Source organism: Protopterus annectens, chromosome 8.part0, assembly GCF_019279795.1.
Source record: "Protopterus annectens isolate FY-2018-M chromosome 8.part0, PAN1.0, whole genome shotgun sequence".
Taxonomy (NCBI): domain Eukaryota; kingdom Metazoa; phylum Chordata; order Ceratodontiformes; family Protopteridae; genus Protopterus; species Protopterus annectens.
In genome coordinates this window covers 1435072879-1435099096 of record NC_056741.1, presented here as the reverse complement: position 1 = coordinate 1435099096, position 26218 = coordinate 1435072879, and the positions used below count along the sequence as shown (strand labels likewise).

The 26218-nt window shown below is 40.7% G+C and overlaps 1 protein-coding gene across 1 annotated transcript in view; it reads right to left on the bottom strand.

Moving 5' to 3' along the window:
- SORL1 (sortilin related receptor 1) overlaps nt 1–26218 on the bottom strand; it is a 5131225-nt gene that overhangs the window by 1216821 nt on the left and 3888186 nt on the right. Inside the window, exon 35 of the mRNA XM_044081038.1 lies at nt 23984–24150. Coding sequence (XP_043936973.1) covers nt 23984–24150 — 167 coding nt within the window. The remainder of the gene's footprint in view (nt 1–23983; nt 24151–26218) is intronic.

Here is a 26218-nt window from a genome sequence, read left to right as displayed (position 1 = left end):
CTGATTGTCCCTAATTATTGATGACTTTTGGGGAATAGGTGGTAAATAATACTGAATAATGGCATGACGCTATTACAGTTATAGACTTCTTTTACTTCAGAAAATGTATTTTGATTCACTTTTATTACTCTGTCAGTGTCTCAAATTAACAGTAGTAATATTTTAAAAGTGTTTGTGAAGAGCTATGGATGGTGACTGGCTGATGACTTCTGGAGAAAAGGTAGGGAATGAATTACACTCTAATGACACTAATAGAGTTATAGACTTTTTACATCAGAAAATGCACATTGGTTTACTATTCTGTTAGTGTCTCAAACCATAGTAGTAAAATAGTAGTAATATTTTAAGTGTCCCCGATTGTCTGGACTGCTCCATAATTATTCTAGATTTGTCCCCAATTTGTTGAGAGCTATGGATGGTGACTGCTTCTGATTACAGAAAGCAAAAGTTGAAAGTTAATATAGGTATTTCACAAGACTGGTGTACGCATGCATGCACAGACACACACACACTATATTCAGACACATACATAATCAGATGCATACACATGCATGCAGCTACTGTAAAATAATGCATTTCAGGGGGCTTCTTGTCACAGTCTATTCTTGCGCTTTGTTTCCAATTGAGGGTTGTTGGACTCCTGAAGAAGAAGCTGTATAAAACTAATGAAAAAGAATGTGTGTGTACTAAGTAAGCAGTGCCTCCAAACCTTCAGTCAGGTGCTGTGCAGTGTCATGTTTCCAAGCAGCTACAGCTGTACAGTCAAATTCATAGGAATGCTGAGCTGTAAGCTCTTTGGTCAGAATTGCAGTTATAAGTGTGCTATGTACTGGAGTCACGAATACCCTGTTCTCTGAAAGTTTTGTAACACACTCACAGGCAGATAGAGGTACAGCCTTTGGCTTTAGCTCATGCACTGCCAGTCCGACATTTTGCAGTGACCTTGGGTTTTCATTGTGGGTGTTGTGTAGTGAACTTCTGCTAAGTAAATTAATGGCCTAAGATGATTTTTTTTAGTGAACCTGAGATGGCAGTAAAAGAAACTTTTTTTAACAAGAAAAATGCATTTTTACAGTTGTAATGTGCTGTGATTACAATGCTATATTTTCAAGCTGCTAAAGCTCTGAGGTTGAATGTAGAGATAGGTGTGCTGCACATGCAGAGGCTGAGGTTAGAACACGATTTCTCTGCAAGAGCCAAATTCATCTTTTGAGACATTTAATATAATTACAGATTGTCTAGCTGGGAGGACCGTGGTAGTGGTGCTGCGGTAGCATTGTCGCCTCACAGTAAGACGCTGTCCGGTTCGATTCTCAGCTAGAGCATCTTCTGTGTGGAGACATGCGTGAATGGGCGTACCTTCGTTGAAGGTTGTGCGTCAGGCCTGGCAAGCCGGTACGTAAAAATCAATTGCCAATCATTAGCGGACCGGAGTTCCACTGTGGTGACCCCTAACCGGGAAAAGCCGAAAGACACAAACAAACAGATTGTCTGGCTGGGGAGTTAAAAAAGAAGCCAGTCTTACTAAGTACTTCATAGCAGCTTTAGAGTGTTAAACTTGAAATTACCAGTGACACACAATGAATTAGTAGCTGTGCAAAAAAGCTTACAAAACTACTATGCAGATGATTTGGAAGAATGTTTCACAGAACATTTCTTGCAGTTCTCCTCTTCATTCTCACAGACTTCCATAGACAGCCCTGTTTCAATAAGAATATATTGTTGACTATGACCTACAGTAAGCAGTCCCCAATGTTGAAACTGTGCTCTGTATATTCCTGTGTATGCCTGTTGCCATTGCCAGTGGGTAGCAGTCCTTCTCTTGTTTAAAAAGGATAAAAAGTGAAAGAACAACATCTATGGGCCAAGAATGGTTGTCTGCTTTATCTTTGTTAGCAGTGGAATCGGCTTTGGTCAAATAGTCAGAGTTTGATGCTTTCTTAAAGAGAAAATCACAAAGTTAAACCGTAAAGCTTGTGTGGAGAAATGTACTGGACAGACTGAATGCAACAAGCAAGAATTGTGAATCATGGTTGAGTACAACAAGGTCATGATGTCATGTGGGGGGGGGGGGCAGTCCAGAGTCCCGCTTAGGACCACATGTGACCTTGATCCAGCTCTGCTTAGAATGCCCCACAAGGGGAGTTAGGCTGGTACTAATTTAAGAACTTATGATCCTATGAGCAACTTTAAACATAGCAAATAAAATAAAAAATATATAAATCATCTGACGTATAAATTAATAAATATGAAAACAACAACTGACTTCCTCCCTATAACAGAACAAGGAGATAATGTGAGGTACAGGGAAAGAAGACTGCAGGGATATTCAGTTTAGTCAACTTATAAAGATTCTGAACATCTGTTTAACTTTTCTTACTCAAAATAACTCACTGGCGGGCTTTTTTAAAATGATGCATACTAAAAAATATGAGCACATTAATATGAATCAGAAGCATGAGCTAAGCATGGTTAGTCTGATGGAGAGTTTGACAGGTAAACTTGTTCATATTTTTCAAGAAACTAGGAATACGTTATTCCATGGTAGAATGTTTTAGGGGTATATCATTACGTAATTTTTTTAATTTGTTTCAAAAGTTTTACCTATAGCTTAAGATTTCATACTATATATAATACGTTTTGTATGTAAATGTGATTTCATTATACAGTATTTTTTTCTCTCTCTTATATAAAGGTCTGACTTTAAATGCATATCTATTAATATTAATGGACTGAATAATCTAGTAAAGAGGGGAATCTGTTCAAATACCTGTAATTACATAAAGCTTAAACAGGATTTCTACAGGAAACACATTTACTTCATAAAGATGTAAATAAACTTTCATTAAAGAAGGTTTTTGGTTTCAGTAGGTTCCAGTTTTCGAGCTAAAAGAGGAAGTATCCTCATTTTATGGAAGAATTAACCAGTAATGCCCAAAGTAAAAGATACCTATGTTGATAAAAATGGTATGTTAAACATTGTTAGAACTGAGTGGAGCAGAAAACTATATACATTGGTGAACTCTTATTGGATTCCAGGGGTTAGAGCTAAAATGCAAAAAATTACTTGCACACTATAACGTATTACATGAAAGGTAAAGTCATAATGGCTGGTGATTTTAATTGTATTTTATCAGACAAAGATTCCTCTGCATATATAAAGCTGAGAATCACATCTTCAGTCACACACCTAACAAATTCTGCAAATCTAATGAATTTTAAGGGTATATATGAGCTAAAGAAAATAAGCTCACTTCAATTTGGCAATTATTCATATAGATATGGAACACAAACAAATACTGATAAAAATTTTGTCTCAAACAATCCATTACCACACATCAGAGAAGTTTCAATAGTTTTATGCCCATTATCGGACCATAACGCTATAATCTTTATTATTTTAAAACACAGGCAATTTAATACATCATAGGAGATTACATTATTTAAATAAAAGGATTCATGGATTGGTATGTCAAAGAGATAAAAAATTTCCTAGAAATAGACATAAATGAAGTATCTGACATTGTCCTGTGGGATTCACTAAAGGCTTACTTAAATGGAAGTTACAAGCTAGAATATTAGTATTTAAATACAAAATATGTTGAAATTCTAATTCATAAACTTTCAATAAACCTTGAAAAACAAACTTCAGGCATATTCAGTAAACCCTTTAAACTTGCATAAACTTGTTCTTATCTCAAAGAAAATGAATAAACTAAATCTTATCAAAGAAATTATAACACATAAAAAAGAAAGAAGACATATAATAAAGGTATTTTTGACTGCTTTAAAATATTTTATGAGAATGTACATAATACAAATAACCTAAATAATGATGATATAGTCAAAACTTTTTTACGGAAAAATATAAATAATAAAATAGCAAGTGAACAAATAAAATCAATAGACCATTCACTTTAACAGAAATAAAAGATCAAATAAAAAAGTTAAAAAAATAATAAAGCACTGGGCTTAGATTGTCTTATACCAGACATATATATAAAATATTACCAGAGGATGCAGATAAAATATCAGATAAGGTCTATAAAGAAATAAAAACAACTGCTGAATTCCCCCATTATGGGAATATTTCCTTATATCACCGATTTGAAAACAAGATAATGATCCTACAAAGTGCTCATCATACAGGCCCATTTCACTTTTAAATGTGGACTATAACATGTTCACACTTCCATTTTAGCTAACAGAATTAATCTACTTATACCTAAAATAATTAATGATCAAACTGGGTTTATTTTAGATAGACAAGTATAGAACAATATAATAAGAATACATACATTACTATACTATGCAAATAAAAATAAAAAATAACTTTATAACATTAGTCTTGATGTAGAGAAGGCTTTTGACTCAGTTGATTGGTTGTACCTGTTTAAAACACTTAACTTGTATAATTTCTCAACTGAGCTAATTGCAATAATTTCTAAGTTATACAATAACTCTTGTGCTTATGTTAAAATAGATTATTTTCTTTCTAATCCCTTTACATTACAAAAAGGCACAAAACAAGGCTGTCCATCATCACCTTTACTTTTTGCATTAGCTATAGAACCCTTTGCTAATAGTATTAGATCTAATAAGAACATTAATGGTATCACAATAAAAGAAGATTTTGAACTAAATATTCAACTCTTTGCTGATATTTTACTAACAAAAGAGAAAATATAGAGAATTCATGAGAACATATAATTGGTTCTATGAGTCATTTTGAAGAAATCTTGAACTTAAGATTTAATCACAATAAAACAAGTACATAATTAATAAAAAATGTTTAAAAAATCATACAAAAGTATTATATAATACCTTGGCATAACCATTAAGTCTAATAGTAAATAAATGATACAAACAAACTTTCAAGAGGTTGTTGATAGAATTTTAAGTTTAGTCACAAATTTGAAATTCTTTACCATGGAAGAATGATTTAATGCTTATTAAGATGGCAATTCACCCTAAAAAATTGTCTTACAATTCTTTAGTACTATCTCCACCAAAAAAAATGAAGATAAATAATATACTACTAAAATTTTTGGCATCCTAATAAACCAAAAGTTTCATTTGACTGGCATAGAAAAGGTTGTGATAATGTTGGAATAGGATTGCCTGATATTCAACTGTATGATATTTCAACAATTGTAAAAGTTATAGCATTGTGGATAAATGCATCTTATGATTCAAAATGGAAACAGATACATCAAGAAATTTTATTATTAAATAATAAATGCATCATAACCAGTCATAAACAAATAGTACTCAATAGTTTTGTCTGGCTATTACAGATTTTTGCATAAACGGAGTTGCACCCTCTTCGCAAACTCCCTATTTAAATATCATTTCCTCCATCTAAACTTTCAAATATTCTAACCACTGTATTAAATTAATATTTTCTAGGTTTTCAATTGCATATACAAATGACTACTTAGAAACTCATAACTTCAACAAAATGCTAATATTGAAACAAAGTAACAATTTATTAGCATCAATTTTTAAATGGTACTGAGATATATATATATATGGTTCCCATTCAGAAGCCTGAAACATCATAAGCCTGAAAATCAAAATCCTGAAACCAAAAGCCTGAAAATTCAGAATCCTGAAAACTCAAAATCCTGAAAGCCCAAAATCCTGAAACTCAAAATCCTGAAAACACAAAATAGACATACTGATGTCACTGTGGCTTTGCTATTGTTAGCCCTGCGGTGTTAGGTCATGCGTTGGGGTCAGGTAAGTGTGCGGTTGGTTTTATGTTAGGGTTAGGGGCGGTTTAAGTGAGTTAGGGTTAGGGCGCAGGTTAGGCATGTATGCAATAGTGACAAATATTGGGGTTAGAGGCGGTTTAAGTGAGTTAGGGTTAGGGCGCGGCTCAGGTGAGTGTGTGATAGTGACGGACCTTAGGGTTAGGGTCAGGGTCAGTTGGTAGATATTAGTGTCTTTATAGTGACATATTAGCATTATTTGTGTTTTCAGGATTTTGAGTTTCAGGATTTTGGGCTTTCAGGATTTTGAGTTTTCAGGATTCTGAATTTTCAGGCTTTTGGTTTCAGGATTTTGATTTTCAGGCTTATGATGTTTCAGGCTTCTGAATGGGAACTATATATATATATATATAGATATATATAGGAGCACTTTATAATCTCGAAATACTGAAATGTCGAATTTCAGTATCTCGAGACTATAAAGCCGAATGTTTACAATAGCGACAGTTCATAATCACGAATTTGAATATCTCGAATTCGCGGTTATGGCCTTATGCTATGTAATGTCCTGGATTGTGTGTTGATGGTGCGCAGTGCCATGTGTGGATCTAAGTGTTATGTCAGGTGAGTGTTTCATAAGGGTTCTGGCTGGAAGTTAGAGTGTGTGCTGATATGTTTGATGTGTGTGTGTGAGGGACTGGAGAATGTGTGCGTGTGAGTTTGCTTTTGTTTCTTATTTGTGCAATCTCAGAGTTAGTATATATAAGTAGGGGGTGGGGGGTGCAGGGGAGCTTGCCCCCCTGCTTATTTGTGTATGAGTTGTGTATGTGTGCAGTTTTGTTTGTTTTTGTTGTGATGTGGGTGTTGTGGTATATGTATGGTGTAGTGTGTGTGATTTGTTCGGTGTTTTGAATTTTGCGGTTTTGGGTTTGGGGTTTTGTTGTTTCGGTTTTCTGTGGAATCGGTTTCATGGTCTCGAGATACTGAAATTCGATATTTCAGTATTTCGAGATTATAAAGTAAATCCATATATATATATATATATATATATATATATATATATATATATATATATATATATACATACACACACACACACACACACACATAAATATACATACTGTTGAAACTGTAATGTTCACATTTAATCAAGATTCTTAGAACTGGTTAATTTTACAAATATTCAAAGACTTTGTGAACACAGAGATTAGTACGATATTTAATCTAGATAAGAAATTGTTCCCCAAATTACTGGAATTCTTAAAAATATCAATAACAGTGCAATGAAAAATAAATCATATTTGTCACAAATTTATAAAATTCTTAAATTCAATTTCACATATTTAGACAATTCCTATTGGAATTGCTCCTAAAAATGTGTAACGTCTTATCTGAAGAATACAATAAATAAAACTAAAATCAACAGATAAAACTACATCTTCATTATTTTGGAAAATTTTCATTTGAAAATTCTTACACAGAGCTTTTGTCACTCCTAACAAAATTACAATTCTGTATAAATCAAATAGAATTAAATGCTGGAGATACGATTTTGAAATAATAGCTGATTGGATGCATATGGTATATGAATGTGACGTTATCTCCCCTTTTTGAAAATAAATTAACTTCATTCAAGCTCTGTGGTCAGACAGATGTAATATTTCTAAATCTTTAGTTTTACTTAATGCTCTGATTCCTGAGAATTCCAAAAACCCATGTGCCTCCTCTTTGGTCAATTCTTGCTAAGCCAGAAAAGTAATTACTACAATTCGAAAAAGTACATTTACCTCCTCTAGTGTTGAATTTATAAATATGGCAAAAATTATTTGCAGTATGGAAATTTATACTATAAAGAGGAGAACTTCTAATATTACACATTCATATAAATCTTGGCTTAAACTTCAAGACTTGGTTGAAAAATATTGATTGTTGTTGATATGTAAAACTTTGATGGACTGATCAGCTCTGGACCTATGTAAATAGTTAGCCTTTTGTGTTATAATTTATTTGTGCATTTACTGTTTTAAAACCAAATAACAAAGAATTAAAAAAAGAATAGACAGTACATTATGTTGCATGTTCTGTAATCAAGGAATCTTGCTAACATGCCTTATGATGAAAATGCTTTTCTACTTCAATAGATGGGTATTAAGACAGATATGCATTTTATCATCATTAACCAGTAATGAATAATTATCTTACTGCAGTAAAATAACAAAAAAGTCAATATTCCTTGTGTAGCAAGAAGCTGCTAAATGTAGAATTACATTGTGAAACCTGTACAAAAATACTTCACATTTTATAAGTGAGAGTTTCTAGTCTCTTTATCCTTCTTCTAGAAAGCAGAGATTCCCTATATCTCCAACGAAAAATAAAACTGCATAAGGAAAACAATCTGCTTGTCATTAATTGAACATTCAGTAAAGACTGAGGATCTAAACAACATGAACATCTGTTTTTGCAAAAGAATGGAACATTCCAAAGTTAATTTTTACCTACTGAATCTAGGTAGCTAATGAGGTTCACATTACTGTACATACGCTGATACTGCTTCAGTGATGATACAAAGTAGATACCTTGGTGGTACAGTATGGTTTTTTGCACTATCATTAAAAGACCTTGAAAACTGTCAGTATAGAATCAGGGTGAGGCCACCTCAGAGGAATTATACTGAAGGTATCACTCATCACTGAAAACTTTGGATTTGGCAGACATCAGAGATTACTGTGAGTCATCCCACTTACCCACTCGTCAAGACTGGCTGACTTCACTTGTTAAGATCTTCTGCCATCGAAAACCCCAAGGTCTGGCTGAGCTCAGAGGAGAACAACATTGCTTAACCAGCTCTGAAATCTACTCAGTCTTCCTGATCTCATGTCACCAGAAGCACTGCAGAAGGTGAAACTACAGTATCTGCTATAATAGCATCAAAGTAAATGAAAACTTATGTGCTTTGAAAAAAAATAACAATTTCCATGAGTGTATGGCAGTCATTTAAATATTAGTACTGAGCTAAAAACTGGAAAATGCAGATCCATTGATTTATCTTTGATGTTATCTGAAGGAAAGATGTTGAATAACTTTTGCTTCCCTTCTTGCCATTTCTTGTTTTATCAAACCCACTTAGCAATCCATAAATATGAAAGGGAAAGTGCAAAAATGAAAAACAAATTAAGACACGGAGGCACAAGGTGGTGAAAATGATCTGTGATAAAAATATGGAAACTACTTTTTCACTAACAAACAGCAAGATGTTGCAGGCTCGACTGGGGGTGGTGGTGGTGGACTGTGACTTGCAATACTTTCCCAAAAGGAAAGTAAGACTACTGCAAGTACCAGTAACTCAGTCAGGTAGTTTATACCACATGTCTGCTTGAGAGGTCACCCTAAGATGTGCATATGTTTTTTTCAGTAACATCTTCAGCAGAAGTCACCAGCCACCATGAGTAGAAATTAGGCTGGACATGGTGGTGGTGGTGGTGGTGGTGGGGTGTTACACAATATCACACTATGGGTCTGCAAAATTGCTCAAGACCAAACTCCAATTCCATGCAAGTGCGGCAATGTGCATGGCCAAACAATTACTTCTAACATAAAGCACAGAAAGTAATCTGGTCAGCACGTGACAGCATATATTTATTCCATATATAAATTAATATGTTGAAAAACAAGCAGACCAGTTTTGGCCAAAGCCTTCATCAGTGCAGTATCAAATGGCTACTAATCAATACAACTATGAATAAATATATTATATACAGGAATAACCCACCCCAAAGCTTTAATACATCCAATCACAGTATTTCATTAAAACCCAGAGGGAACAGAGCTCCCAATTTAACAATCTAACCCATTTCCTTCTTATTTAATATATCTTGTCAACCCATTTTATTAAGACTTCGATAAATTCTATCTATAGCTATAAACCTAAAACTAGCAGTGGAAATTTTAAGAACATGTTTGCATAAAGCACTAGAAGATCTACAATTTTTATAATCACTCAGATGTTCAAAGATCATTGTTTTCAATTGTCTGTAGGTTTTGCACACACAAAAGGTGGAACATACACAGCTAGCTAAATAACTCACCCATTCAGAACAACAAAAATTTAAAAATCTGATGTCAAAAACTTGGGCAGTGTTGGCAGAAGAAAACTGTTTAGTTTTCATGACTATCTTACAAGCAGAACAATGCCCACATGGGAAACAACCATTTAATCATGTGCCATCCATACTTCATTGCCCATCCAAATTAACCAGCACAGGTCTTTATGATGATTCAATTCATTACCTATTGTTTTGCCAAGTCTAAAAGAAAATTTGCATCTAAATGATCTCAAACAAGCCATCTTATCTAACAAAAGAACATCCCAATACTTATATATTAAATTTTGGAAAGCAAAAAGAACTGCTGGCCAAAGTGGTAATAAAGCATAACAAAGAATCACTCCTGATTTTCTCACCAGACTTGGTAGACGTATAATTTTTCCTCATTATAAATGATAACCTCTGGCATGAAATTGTTGAAATACGTCTTCCACATAGTGATCTAAGGCATCTGAAGAAGAACAAATTCTTTTTAATTCTAAGAAACTGTGACTTGGGAATATTTTTGATAATGTGTGGGGGATGATTATACTGTGACTTGGGAATATTTTTGATAATGTGTGGGAGGTGACAACTAGTAACATCAAGAAAGGAATTATAGTGGAACGCTTTCCTAAACAAGGAAGTTTGCAATGTTCCATCAACACTGTTTAAAACCATCATATCTAAAAAAGACATTCTACTAAGATCATAATCGATACTAAACTGCATCCCCATTTGTTGCCATTCAAATACAGAACAAATTCTTGCAAATAAATCACGTCAGATTTTCAAACCATCCAACAATCATCTAAATGTCTGCACCATGCATTCATGATGTCTAGATAAATATTGTGACTGGTGTCATATGTATAAGTTGACCCCCCCCCCAAAAAAAACACAAATAAATCAGCAAAATTGGGAGCAAATAAAACTCCCATTGCTGTAGCTTTACGTTGTATAAAACATTCATCATTAAAGTAAAACACATTTATGGTCAAAACATGTTCTGCCAAACATATCAGGAAAGTATTAAAGCCAAGGGTATCCTTACCCAGCCAGTACTGTAACACTGTAAGTCCCACCCAATGTGGAATATTAGTATATAGAGCTTAACATCAAGGGTACACATAAACCAATTAACTTCCAGCTGTGCATCCTGTAAAATATTAGAGAAATGAGTGGTATCTTGTATCTGTAGACCTAACCCCAAATAAAAAGAAGTTATGTACTTACCATAACGTTCCATGTGAGTTGTTCTTCTCGCCTTCATTCTTACTTATGGGTTCGGAGCCGATCCTCGGCTCTAAGTCGGCCAATTTGCAAAGCTCGAGGTCCCTAACAGCTCGAGGCTGAAAACCCTATCCCTCAATGCACCTCTACCTTCCCCAGATCTTGTTTGCTGCCAACTAGTGGTAATTCTAAACCAGATTTCGAAGGAAATCCTAAAGACAACTAGTGAGAGGAAACTCCTCAGAAGAACCAAAAAACCAACATAGAGCCTCTCTCGAACTTCCAGACATAGGATGGGGGTAGGTGGGGGGGGGGATGTAAGAATGAAGGCGAGAACAACAACTCACATGGAACGTTATGGTAAGTACATAACTTCTTTATGTGAAGTTCTTCAATCTCGCCTTCATTCTTACTGATGGGTAGCGTCCCCAACACCACAATCTTGAGTGGCTCATGGGAGTACCTGTCTAATGACAGCAGAATGAAGCCCTGTCCCTAGAGGCCTTGTCTACTTTGTAGTGAGTTATGAAGGTATGTGGTCTTGACCATGTGGTAGCTACACAAACAGAATCAACAGGTAATCTGGCCAAAAAGGCTATGGAAGTAGAAACAGCTTTGGTTGATTGAGCCTTGACCTTGCTCTCTAAAGAAACGTTTGCCTCATGGTATAGAAAGGATATACAATCAGAAAGCCATCTAGATAAGGTAGATTTAGATATCGCTGCACCTTTCTTGGAATCTGAAAAGGAGACGAACTGATCAGCTCTTCTATGGTCCTTAGTCCTGTCTAAATAGAAACAAAGTTGTCTATGGACGTCAAGCTTGTGAAGCATATATTCCAACTGATTAGTGTGATTGGGAAAGAAAACGGGTAATTCAATTGCCTGATTAAAGGTATATTCTGAACACATTTTTGGTAAGAATGAAGGGTTCGTCCTGAGAGAAACCCTATCTTTGTGGAATATCAAATATGGGTGCTTAACTGAAAGGGCTTGCAACTCCAAAATTCTGCGTACAGATGTAATGGCCACCAAGAAAATGGTTTTCCAAGAAAGATAGTTCACAGGAAGAAGCAGGTTCAAAGGGCAGGAGAATAATCTTGGATAGGACTAAATTCAGATTTCATGGAGTGGTATGTGATTTTATTGGTGGTTTTAGATGCATCGTACCTTTCAAAAAGGCCTTTGCCAACTTGTGGGACATAATATCGTTTCCTGAATCACCTATATGGAAATTAGGTATAGCAGCCAGTTGTACCCAAATGGTTGCTGCTGCAGCTCCTTCGTTGAACAGTTTGGTCAGAAACTCTAAGATATCCGATATGGAGGCTAGAAAAGGGTCAATGTTATTCTGCTGAGCCCAGACAGAAAACCTCTTCCACTTACTGAGGTATAGTTTCCTGGTTGAAGACTTACGTGAGGACAAAAGAATATGTTGAGCTTCCTTTGATAAATTTTGGAACCTGACTATTCTGGGAACTGGAGCAGCCAAGCTGTCAGCTTGATGGACTGAAGGGAAGGGTAAAGAGCTCCTGACGAGTGGGTCAGAAGATCTGACACTGGGTCCAGGATCCAAGGTTCTTCTACTAATGAGGCTTCAGAAAGGGGAACAAGATTTGACAAGGCCAATATGGGGCTATTAAGATAAGTGTCCTGCCTAGAAAAATGGCTTTCTGCAAAACTTTGGGAATCAGAGGAAAGGGAAGAAAGGCATAAAGGAGTCACGGGGGCCAATCGTGTACGAGCATGTCCCTCGGGGACTGTCCCTGTTGAGGGATCAGGGTGAAGTAGTTGCTGCATTTGGTGTTTGTGGGAGTGGCAAAGAGGTTGCAGCAAGGCTGACCCCATCTGCGGAAAATCATTTCCGCTACTTTGTTCTTGAGGGACCACTCATGAGGCAACATAATTGCCCTGCTGAGTTTGTCCGCTATCACGGTGGATTTTCCCGGGATGTGCGTTGCTATCAGAAAGCGCTGGGTGGACTCTGCCCATTTCCATACTCTGAGAGCCTATCAACATAGGGGATAAGATCTGGTTCCACCTCGTTTGTTTATATACCAGACTAGGGACATGTTGTCTGACTGGATTGCATTTGTGCCAAGAGGAAGAGAGTCTTGAAAGGACTGCAACGCTAAGAGAACCACTTTAATCTCTAGGACATTTAGGTGCATTTGAGCCTCATGTACCTGCCATGTACCTTGGGCTGTTCATCCCTGATAATGCCCCCCCCAACCCGATCAGGGAGGCGTCCGTGGTCACCGTTGCAACTGGAACCAGAAGGACAAAGGGACGTCCTATGGTCACCGACTCGGACGTTAGCCACCACCGAAGATCATCCTTGCAAGAGTTGGTTATCAGAACTGGGTGATTCATTGGTAAGTCCTGAAACGTCCACTGTGTGAACAGCAGCCATTGAAGAATGTACATGTGAGATCTCGCCAGGGGCATTGCAATGATAGCTGCTGCCATGGTGCCCAGCAACTTGATAATCTGCAATGCTGGTGCTTTGTGTTTTGAAAGGAGATCCACAATCTGTTGTCATAGGGTAAGCACTCTTTCTGAAGGAAGTTTTAAAGATATGTTGACTGTGTCTAAGTCTGCTCCTATAAACACTATATGCTGCAATGGCAATAAAGCAGACTTTTCTGAATTTATCGTGTTGACCAGCTGGAAACGGAGATCTAAGGTAGTGTCCCTTGCCCGAATAAGCTGATGCCTGATGGGTGCGGTGAGGCGCCAGTTGTCCAAATATGGAAACACCCGGATTCCTTGATGTCCCAAGTGAGCCATGACCACTGCCATTCATTTGAACACTCTGGGGGCTGTAGTGAGACCAAAGGGCAGGGCCCGAAACTGGAAGTGACTGGCTCCCAGCCTGAAGCGCAGGTGATCCCTGGATGGCCTGACCATTTTGATATGGTAGTACGCATCCTGAAGATCTATTGAGCACATCCAATTGTCTTTCCCTAGGAATGGGAGTATAGACTGGAGCGTGACCATCCGGAACTTTGTCTTTTCTACATACTTGTTGAGTCTGCTGAGGTCCAATATTCGTCTCCAGTCCCGTTTTCTTTGGCACTAAAAAAAATCTTGAGTAAGTTCTGGATCCTTGCTGGTCTGCAGGGACTGGTTGGATGACTTTTTTCTAATAGTTTTTGAACTTCTACTGTTGCAACATCCCATAGACTGGGTGGAACATCCGGGATTCCTTTTGTTGGTTTGGGGTGGGTATGAAAGGGGATGAAATAGCCTCTAGATATGACATTTTGTAACCATCTGTCTTTTGAAATTTTGAGCCAGACGCCTAGGTACAAAGATAAATGTCCCCCGACTGCCTCCAGAGCATGACAGTCGGGCCTCCTTTCAGGAGCACTGGTAGGGCTTCCCAAGGAACTGATCCCTGTCGACCTGGGTCTGCGAACCCCATCTACCCTGTGGGCGTCATCTTCCATCATTGCCCCCTCCTCTCCCTCTGGAGGAGGCTTCACATCGTGAGTTCGGAAAGGCTCTGTTCGGAAACTCTGTTTCCTCTTTTATTACCCTTGCGTTTCTAGTGTCCTTGGATCCGAAAGATGCTTACCTTCATATCCCTCTTCACCCACTCTTCAGGAAGTTTTTACATTTCTCTGTGTCTTCCTCTCATTTTCATTCTCTGCTTTGCCCTCTGGCCTCTCTACTGCCTCAAGGGTATTCACAAAATGCTTAGCTTCTGTGATTGCCTTCTGCAGGCTCCAAGGCATTCAGATTTTTCCTTATCAAGATGACCTGTTGTTTCAGGCACCTTCTCCCAGTCGACTGTTACAGGATCTGCAGGTCACTATCTCTCTTCTTCAAAGTCTGGGGTTTACTGCCAACTTTCAAAAGTCTGTCCAGACTCCCTCTCAGGATCACGTATGTCTGGGATGCAGGACTTGTATAGTGTCAATGCTGGCCTCTCTTACACCTCCAAAGGTATGGTTGGTTGACAGCCTTCTTTCAAGTCTCTTCTTCCTCTGACTGCCATGCCAGCCAGGGAGTTTCTTTGGGCCCTGGGATTCATGGCCTCTTCTATTCCAATGCTTCTAACTGCCAGACCTTATATGCAGAAGGTTCAAGTAACTCAAGCCAGTTTGGCTGCAGCACAGTCATCCTCTGTATTTCAGTGTCTTTCTCCTTCCCTGTCTCAAGGAGGAATTAGAGTGGTGGATTCGACAGTTTGCTCTCAACCCATGCTGGCCCTCTCAACCTCCAGTTCCTTCTCAGGAGCTGTTCACTGATGCCTCAGACATGGGGTGGGGGCATCTTTTGGTCACCTGAAAGTTCAGGGTCTTTGTCTTCCCCATCACAAGTCAGACCATATCAACATCAAAGAGATGAGGGTTGTGATTCTGTCCCTTCAGGGCTTTTATGTTCTCTCCAAGCCCCTTGTAGATGTACACAGACAACACTACCGTGATAGTATGTCAACATGCAGGGGGGCACTAAATCTGACTTCTTCTGCAGGATAGTGATTCAGACTTGGGAAGTGGCTCTCAGTTACTGGTTAACTCTTCAGGCAGTATGCATTCCTTCAGAGCACAATCCTGAGGCAGACTCTCGGAGGAGGTCCAAAATACAGGCTCACAAACAGATGTTTCACAAAGACATGCTTCTGGACATGGTCCACTGGTGGGGTATTCCTCAAGTAGACCTTTTTGCCACCCCTCTTGAACAGGCGGCTTCCTCTCTTCTGTCCCAGAGTGCCATGCCATCTAGTCTGGAACTCGGACACCCCTTCTTTTCCTTGGAAGTGGAGGTTTCTTTATGCTTTTCTTTCTTCCACTACTTCCAAGAGTCCTCCTGCAGAAGGTTCAGCTGAACTCCACAAAATTTTTGCTAGTGACTCCCTTTTGGCAGGGAGAGCACTGACTCCCCTCTGGCCAAGGGCAATCATTACAAGTTACCTCACCGGCTGGATCTCCTCACACAGGATAAGAGGTCTCACATCCATCTCCACTTGTCCACTCTGCAACTGACATTGTGGGTGATAGGGTTTGGATTAATTTCAGGCACCTCTTTTCTGAGGACATCCTCAGGGTTTTATAGGAGGCAAGGAACCCTTCAACCCGAAAATCTTATATGTCCAAATGGAAAAGATTTTTGGTCCAGTGTCATGCTCCCTACCAGTACCCTTTTTTTTGGGGGGGGGGGGGCTCTGATCCTCTCTTATTTGTGGGAGTTGCTCCAGTCTGGCTTGGCCTATTCTTCTGTGAAGTTCCATTTGTTAGCCATTTCTGCTCGTTTGCCCTTGAATCCTCCTTTGACTTCTTGTTTTGAGGTCAAGCAATTTTTTAATGGTCTCCTACATATTAGGCCTCCAAGATTCTGCTTCTTAGCAACATTGTACCTGGAAGACCGTTTTGTTGCTGGCTCTTACTTCTGCTTGGAGGGTTTCCTGAGCTCAGGTACTTATGGTCATTCCTCAGTGTTGTTTTTTCACAGGGAAAGGGTGTCCTTTTGTACTAATCCTTCTTTTTTCCCATGGTAGTCAATGAGGTGTCCTTGAATCAAGTTGGGACAATTCCCTTCCTTTTTCCCTTTTCCTCAGTCTGCAACTGAGAGGGTCCTGCATACTTTGGATTTGCACAGATAGCTCAGGCACTATTTGTATAAAACTAGGACCATTAATAAGTCTGATCACCATCTTGTTTCCTTTCATCCCAAGTCTTTGGGTTTGGCTGCTTCTAAGCAAACCTTCTCCTCCTGGATATCTAAGGCCACATCCAATAATTATTATTTTCATGCCAAATCTCTGTCTGCTTCTATTAGAGCTCATGCCACTTGGGCTGTTGCTTCTTCCGGTGACTTCTTCAAGGGGTTGGACACAAATTCCATCTTTGAAGCTATTTGGTCTTCAGCACATATCTTTACTAAGCATTATAAGTTGGATATGGTTTCTAGGGCCACAGCAGGTTTTGCTGATACCACATTATGTTGGTTTGTTGAGGGCTCTTCTCATTCTTACACCTACCTTTCGGTTTCTTGAGCTTTTTTTACTCTCCATTAAATAACGAATACTGCAACAGTGATTAAGAAGGAAACAGTACAGTTGTGTAAAATCTTACCAGAACAGTAGATGTCCTTCTTTTCAGTGTTGCATTTGCTCCCACCCACCAACCCCCTCTTGTTTATTCTGCATTTCTTCCTTCTAAATGTGCATGGACTGCTCTGTCCTATGACGACTGTCCTCTTCTGGAGCAATTCAGTTCTAGGTAGTTATAGCCGTATGTCCCTTTTATGCTCTACTTTCTGTGTGGGAGCATAAATATAATGTACATCACAAACAAGATCTCTTTTATGGTTATTTATACTGGCCAAGCGACAGGCTGCCCAGGGCAGGCCATCCTTTCTGTAACGAATACTGAAACAGTGAAGAGAAGGACATCCACTGTTATGGTAAGATTTACACAACTGTACTGTCAGAGAATATAGGGAAAATAAATCAGTAATCAAATGCAGTGTATTTCCAGTTCATTTACATTCTTCATAAATAAATTTTAGAACACTATAATTTTGATACTAAACAATCCAGTATTAAAATGTATATCCTTACTAAAGCCAAAATTTCAATGATAGCAATTTACTGATCTAACCTTGACTGCTAGGCAACATGAAGCTAAAGAAACTGGAAATCTAATGCAGTGTATCTGCAGTACATTTACATTCTCCCCAAATAAATTTTGCAAAATGAGAAGTTATGTACCTACCATAACGTTCCATGTTAGTTGTCTTCTCTCGCCTTCTTTCTTGCTGGATGGGTTCGGAGCCGAACCTCGGCTCCGACTCAGCCACTTACTAAAGCTTGAGAGCTAATTTTATCGGCTCGAGGCAACCCTATATCCCATGATGCTAGGCGATAACTACCCAGATCTCGTTTGGTAGCTGAAACAACATTAGGCAATATAGTCCTCCAACTGGAGAGGAGGAGGAAAAAGGATAACCCCGAAAGGATCGCTATCTAAGCTGTAGTTACCCTAGGACAAGGTATTTGGCTGAAAGTGCAAGATCAGGACCCTTCAAAAAAGGGGAAATCTTCTCGGTCTGTCCAGGATAGGGGGATGGTGGGTGGGACGCAAGAAAGAAGGCGAGGGAAGACAACTAACATCAAACGTTATGGTAGGTACATAACTTCTCAATGTTAAGTTGTCAATCTCGCCTTCATTCTTGCTGGATGGGACCGCGTCCCTAGCACCTTCATCCTGGATGGATCATTGGAACAGACTCTTGAGAACGGTGGAACCAAAATTTGCCCTGTTTCTGGAGGCCATGTCCAATTTGTAATGCGAGACAAAGGTATGAGGAGAAGCCCATGTGGCTGCTGCACAAATAGTGTCTATTGGTAGTCTAGCTTGAAAAGCTGTTGATGTGGCTAGCGCCCTGGTTGAATGGGCTCTTGGCCTAGAAGGCAATTCTTTACCTCTGAGTTGGTAAGTATACGTGATCAGAGAAGAGAGCCACCTAGACAGGATTACCTTGGATACTGGAAGGCATTTCCTAATTTCTGCATAAGATAAAAAGAGTTGATCAGATTTCCTGATTTGTTTAGTTCTGTCCAAATAATATCGGAGCTGACGATGAACGTCCAGACAATGCAGTTTTTGCTCCGCCCTGTTCGAATAATTAGGGAAGAAAACTGGGAGGTCAATTGATTGATTTAAATTTGTCTGCAAAGCCACCTTGGGTAAGAAAGAGGGGTTCGTTCTTAGAGAAACTCTTGTCTTTGTGGAAGACTAAGTAAGGAGGATGAATGCAGAGGGCATGAAGTTCAGATACTCTCCTAGCAGATTTAACAGCGACCAGGAAGAGTGTTTTCCAGGAAAGTAATTTCAATGAACAGGAAGCCGCAGGTTCAAAGGGAGGTAGAATCAAGGATGGTAAAACTAAGTTTAGATCCCACTGTGGTGGAGGATCTTTGATCGGGGGTCTTAGTAAAAAGACACCTCTAAGGAATGCTTTGCAAAGCTTATGGGACATGATGCTGCAGTCCGATAGGCCTATGTGAAAATTTGAAATGGCTGCCAACTGAACTTTTACTGTGGAGGATGAAGATCCTGAATGAAAAATTTCAGCTAGAAAATCCAAGACTGAGTGAATTGGAGCAGTGAACGGATCTATATTTCTAGCCTTTGCCCAGAAGGAAAAACGTTGCCATTTACTAGTGTAGATCCTTCTGGTGGAAGATTTAAGGGAAGCTACTATGATATCCCAGACGGGATTTGAAATCATAGGAAGCCTGGCTAGGGACGGAGGTGGAGCAACCAAGCAGTGAGGTTGAGAGAATGGAGGGATTGGTGCAGCTGCCCCGACTGATGGGCCAAAAGATCTGGCACTGGATCCAGATGCCAAGGCTGCTCCAAGAGATAACGATGCAGGAACGGAAACCATATCTGTCGAGGCCAATAAGGGGCAATGAGAATCATCTTGGCTCTCAAGGCGGTTGCTTTCTCCAATCGTGGACTAGAGCATCTCTGGAGGGATGGACTGGAAGGGGGAAGAGGGTGAAGAAGTAGAGGCATTTGCTGTTTTGAGGTGTAGCAAAAAGATCGCAGCAAGGAAGGCCCCACTTCTGAAAAATCTCTTCCGTCACAGATTGTTTGAGAGACCACTCGTCTGGCATGAGAATAGCTCTGCTCAACCTGTCCGCTATGATGTTGGACTTCCCGGGGATATGGGTTGCTATCAGAAACCGCTGAGAAGAGATCGCCCATTGCCAAAGTCTGAGTGCTTCTTGACACAGGGGATAGGACTTGGTTCCGCTCTGCTTGTTGATATACCAAACTACGGAAATATTGTCCGTTTGGATTGCAATAGTCCCCAGGGAAAGAGAGTCGTGGAGGGCCTGCAATGTCAAAAGCACTGCTCTCATCTCCAGGACATTTATGTGCAGGTGGCATTCGAAAGGTTGCCATGTGCCATGGACTGTCCTGCCCTGAAAATGCCCACCCGATCAGGGGAGGCGTCCGATGTAACCGTGGCGACCGGGGAGGGAGGAATAAAGGGTCTGCTTGATGGACTTGAGGGGATAACATCCACCAAGACAGATGATTTTTGAAAATTGGAGTTATCATGATCTTGTAGGGAGTTAGGGAGGGAGGGATAGGGAGTTGTTGGAAAGACCATTGGGCGAAAAGCATCCACTGTAGAAGATGCATGTAAAGGCGGGCAAGAGGAAAATGTGTGATGGCGGCCGCCATGAGCCCCAATACTTTCAGGACATACCTGGCCTGAATTCTGTCACTCTGAAGCAGAACATGGACATGGTTTTGAATATCTAAGATCCTTTGATCTGTTAACTTTGCTGAGAGCTGCACGGTGTCCATGTTGACGCCTATAAAGGTAATAGATTGACAAAGTGACAAGGCAGACTTTTCGAAATTTATAGAGATTCCTAGCCCTCTGCAAATGTGAATGGTGTAATCTCTGGCCTGAAGAAGTTGATGCCTGGTGGTGGTGGTGAGGAGCCATTCGTCTAGATATGGAAACACCTGGAATCCTTGACGCCTCAGGTGAGCCGTAACTGCTGCCATACATTTGGTGAACACTCTGGGGGCTGTAGTGAGACCAAAGGGCAGGGCTCTGAACTGGTAGTGACTGGCCCCCAGCCAAAAGCGGAGAAACCTTCTGGAGCTCCTGTGAATTTTGATGTGATAGTATGCGTCCTGAAGGTCCACGGAGCACATCCAATTGTCCTTGCCCAGAAAGGGTAGAATGGACTGTAGTGTGACCATCCGGAATCTTGTCCTTTTTACAAACTTGTTTAGTTTGCTGAGATCTAATATCAGTCTCCAGTCCCCTGTTTTTTTTGGTACCAAAAAGAACTTTGAGTAGACTCCGGATCCTAGTTGGTCTGCTGGGACTGGCTGGATGGCTCTTTTTGCTAGTAGTTTTGATATTTCTAGCACTGCTTGTTCCCTTAGACTGGGTGGAACATCTGGAAGGGTCCCCTTTTGATGAGTTGAGGTTTGGATAAAGGGAATTTTGTAACCCTCAGATATAACCGACTGTACCCATTTGTCTAAAGTGAGGGAGAGCCAGGCTTTTGGGTACAGTGACAATCTTCCCCCGACTACCTCCGAAGGTGGACAGTCGGGCAACACCTCAGGGATGTTGGAAGGGTTTGTCAGAGAGAGACTCTCTGCTACCCTGATTCTGCGGACCCCCTCTGCCTCTTGGGCGGCATCTGTTGTTGTTACCCCCTCTGCCTCTGGGGATAAACTGACCTCTTGCGTCAGGCGTGACTCCTTGTGATTTGCGGAACCACATCTTTCCACCCTTGGACTCCTACGGCAGAAAGAGTCTTGCCATCTTGCTCGCATCTGGTCAAGGTGTCTTTCACTTGAGGCCCAAACAACATCGAAACATCAAAAGGGGAGTTAGTGAAGGACGCCTTGAAGGGGTCTGCAAAATTACAAAGCCGCATCCAGGTGTGACGCCTTAAGGCCACACCTGTGCCTGCGGCCCTACTCGCTCCATCGGCTGCATAGGAAATGAGCCGCATGGAGGAGTTAACAATGGAGTTTAGGGTTCCTAGCTGTGAGTTGATTTTATCTTGGGACCCAGCAGCTGACGGATCCTGTAAAACTTCACCCAACTCTTTGAGAACATCTCTCTGAAGGCGGGTGAAGTGACACAAGTAATTCAGCAACCGCATGGCAAAGCTGAAGAAAACATTTGCTTACCGTACCTATCCATAGTCCTAGAATCCTTGTTAGGAGGATGGATAGGTACTGAAGGATCGGCTAGTTCCTTCTTGGTGGCTGCAGCCACCACCATGGCATCAACTGAGACACCTTTTGTTAAAAACTGCCTATCAGCTAAAGCCGTAATAAATTTAGAAGGCCTCCGTGCAGTGGGTTCCACCGAATCCGGAGCAGTCCACGCCTTCCGTGGAGGGTCGAGAACCAAACGCCTCCAGGTAAACCGACTCGTCCTCAGAAGGATTAAGGGAAGACCAGTCCCCCCTCTGTTTGAGGATTTCAAGGATGTCTGAGAAAGAGACATCCTCAGAAGGGGACTTTGGGGATCCTTCCGACTCATCCAAGTCGGTATCGGATGTAATGGACTCAGGGGAGTCCACATGCTTCCTCTTACATGTCCTCTTGCGCGGAGGTTCACCTGACGGGTCAGGAGAAGCCTCGGAAGAGGAAGATATTCCCAGTGGGGAAACCTGAGGCATTGGATCTTTGGGTCCGGGAGCAAGAGAGTGGGAAGAGACGTCAGCAGGCACTGTAGTGGGAGGAGCTGACGGAGCTGACTGTTGACCATGCCCTGGGGCTAGTACACTCCTCATCACTTCGAAGGCTCCCCTATCAGACAGGCCAGAGGGCTCCCGCTCCGAAAAAGTAGGAACCCCAGGCTGCGCCGACAGGGACGGCTCCGAAGCCGATGTCGGGGCCGAGCTCATCAGCGCTGACGCTCCGAGAGGGAGAACGGGGTCGGACAAGGGTCCGATGCCACTCGCCCCCTCGGAGCCGGCGAGAGAGATCAGGCGCCCGGATCCCTCCAATGAAGGCATCAAGGAGGAGATCGGAGCAGAGGACGATGGAGCCGAAGGGGGAGGTATCGGCTCCAACGCCACAACAGTCACGGCTCCGAGGAGCTCCGGCTCCGAACTCTGAGGGAGAGTCGAAGGAGGAATAGTAGGTGGAGTTGAAATAGCCACTGTCTGATGAGATGGGCTATGAAGCATTTGGGCCAGTGCCTGAGACTTTAACAGTCTACTGACCACTCTCTCAAGGTCATGGTCGGAAAGCCTGGACGACCGAGAAGAACGGCTCCGATGGCTCCGCTCCGAGAGCAAGGGTGACCCCGGAGCCAAATGGATCGATTCCAAAGATGGGGATCTGGACCTTTTCCTGGAGATGGATGGAGCCGAAGATACGTCGGCTCCAGTTGGAACCGACCGTGAGAGTAGAGGCTCAGCGGTATCAGCGCAGAGTGGAGCCAATGCTGAAAGCTGTGACACAGAAGTATCGGCTCCAGCCAGAGCCGATCTTGCCACAGATGGTGAGCCAGCAGCCGAAGGCTTAGGACTCGGAGCCGACGGTTTGGCTGGCTTCGAGGGCTTCCCCGGCACAGACTTAGACGGGGAGCCCTCGGGCTTTAATAAGCCCCTTAAGATTAATTTGTTCCTGCAGGACTCTTAGGCTGAACGCATGGCACACAGAACAAGAGTCCTGCAGGTGCAGGGGTCCCAGGCAGTAAACACAAGAAGTGTGACCGTCTGTCAGAGACATCTTCTGACAGCACGAGTCACACTTCTTGAAACCTGAGACCTTTGTGTCCTTCGACAGAACGCTGTCGAAGTAAAAGGCACAAAAGTAAAGAAAACACACACACACGCCCAATCCAAACAAACTGGTAAAACAGGGATACACAAGCGCATCACAGACACAGCACAGAATCCCTGTCAGGAACTAGGAAAGGAGCAGGCCTAAGGCCTAACCTAGGCGGAAGGGGAAAATAAATTGGATAAAAGGGAAAAAAAATAGCACTAACGGGAAAAAGGGTGTAATATAACCGTTAAGCTAAGCTAAACGAAGAAAGGGGTGGAAAAGCTAAGTACAAAGGTAACTTTTAAGTAATAAAATCCCAACACTTACCAAGAGCCGGTAAAATGCACCTCGTCAGCGAAAGCGGCAAACGAGATCTGGGTAGTTATCGCCTAGCATCATGGGATATAGGGTTGCCTCGAGCCGGTAAAATTAGCTCTTGAGCTTTAGTAAGTGGCAGAGTCGGAGCCGAGGTTCGGCTCTGAACCCATCCAGCAAGAATGAAGGCGAGATTGACAACTTAACATCAATCATTTTGTTACTAAATAATCCAGTGTTACAACTTATCTTTATTGAAGAAAAAAATTAAATGTTAGCAATTCATCGATGTAATCTTGACTGTTAGACAAGAAGAAGATAAAAAATAAATAAATAAACAAACTTACATCCTTCTGGCGTTCTCAAGGTGAGAATATCATTGGCAATGAACATTTTCAATCGGCACTGTATTTGAACTTTGACTTGATATGTGGTGTCTGGCTTAAGGATCTTTAAAACATGAACAGTTTTGTTGTGAGCATCCACAGAATGCCATATATTTTCTCCCACTGTCCTGTATATAACAAAACACAGACAGGCCACAATGACCAACTTGTAGCTGGAGATACAGAAACAACTCAAAACTTTTATAAACAGAATATATATGCACTCTACTGATTATTAGCTGTACTGGAGCAGATAAAAGGCAAAATGCACCCATCCTTTAACTGCGTGTCTGTAGTCCAGACAGCTGTACAAGAATAAATCATTCATAGAACTCTGCCAGGTTTAAAAAAAAAATCACTCTGTATGCAAGTCTGCACTGTTCATGAAAAGTTGACCAGATAAAAATGTTTCAGCCACTGAAGAATTTTAAACACTTTAGCCAATTAATTACTAACTTCTATATCATCTGAAGGAGTTGTTATGTAAGACAATAGAGAAAACATTAACCAAGTTTTATAATATAGTATGCCCTGCTGAAGGAAATGTTCTACCTAGCACAGACAAGCAGACTTCTAATCTATTAACATGCTAGTCTGCAACTTATTGGAAGTTCATCAATCAATACTGTAGTTCTGAAACAGAAAATAAAGTGTGACTGTTATAAAACAAAACCACAGTGTGAAAAGTACAGTTGTGTATACTTTCCATAAATATATATGTTAGAGTGTATTTACTGTTGCAGTCCTGACTTGGGGGATTTCCTGCCATGGAAGCCCTTGGCCGGCCCGACTACCAGAGAAAAATTTCCCTTCTCCTACACCCGGCGGATGCCATGACTGACGTCAGTATGCTTCAGTATAAGGGAAGTCAGCTAACATCATGATCTCAGTTTTTTTCTTGTCCTCTGAAGGAAGGAGCCCTCCTAGATGGAAGTTGCAGTCAGTGGTCTTTGATAGAGAATTTAAGCAAGGAAGGAGGCAAAAGGAGGACCCCTTGACTAAAGGAGAAGCTTGTTCAAAGCCTGTAGGCTGGGGGGGGGGGAGGAGGGAGGGAAAGAATACTGCAACAGTGAATACACTTAAACATCTATATTTATGGTAAGTATACACAACTCTATAATGTTCTTCGTGTTTCACTGTTGTAGTCTTAGTCTTGACTTGTAGAATGATTCACAAAGCTGAGAAGGGAGGAAGGTGGATTAAGGAGAGGAAAGGATGTCCTGCAGAATGGCAGTGGTAAATCCTGCTCTGGACTTGGAGAAGGCTGACAGGTGGTAACGTTTAGTGAAGGTATGCATTGAAGACCAGGTAGCAGCTTCCAAGATGTCCTTGCTGGGTACCACTTTTAGGAAGGCAGTAGAGGCAGCAGTTGGCCTAGTAGTGTGTGTCTTGACAACATCAGGTGGCTTCTTACCATGGAATACTAATTGCATCTCAAAAATCCATTATATCACACTAAGTTGGGACTTTTTTTATCCAGTACCAAAAACCCTTTTGATGATGGTAGTTTAAGGAGACCACTGCAACAGAAACTTCAGTTACTAAAGATCTTTTGTGGTCTTTTGAAAAAAGCTTGTTAAAAGTCAATCCCTACTGTATGATTATTATATTGAGACATGTACTGCACAGAAAATAGTGACTAAAGGTTTGAGGGTATACAAGTAGTCTAATGGACTTCTGCCTCATTTTCCTTTTTATAATACCCTTGTGGATATTTTTAATACTAGTTTACATTTACTTAAACTGCTCATTGATCACAATCAACAGAACATTACTGCTTTGAATAAAGAGCTGGTTGAACATCAACATGGTTGATTGATGATTTTTTATTTCTTCAGAATATGACAGTCTGTCACCTTGGACTGTCATAAACTTTCCATTACAGAAAGGAAAAAGAAGAAAATAACCAGGGATCAAATGGCTTATGCAAAAGGTGAGGCTTTTCCACTCCCCTACATGTCATTATGTAATTCTCACTCTCGGCAGATGGCCATTCATTTACAGAAGAAGGTTCAGGTTTTAAAGGAGGAACTGGGTTTAATGATGGTCCCGATGTTCACAATGGTGTAGTCAAGGATGCTGATGGCAATGCTAAAGTATTTTTGTATCCAGGAATCTCCGGGCAGTCAGAAAGGCTAGCAAATCAATCCAAGTATTACCCTTGGCAATCATTTCAGCAGTGTTCCAATTACAGTG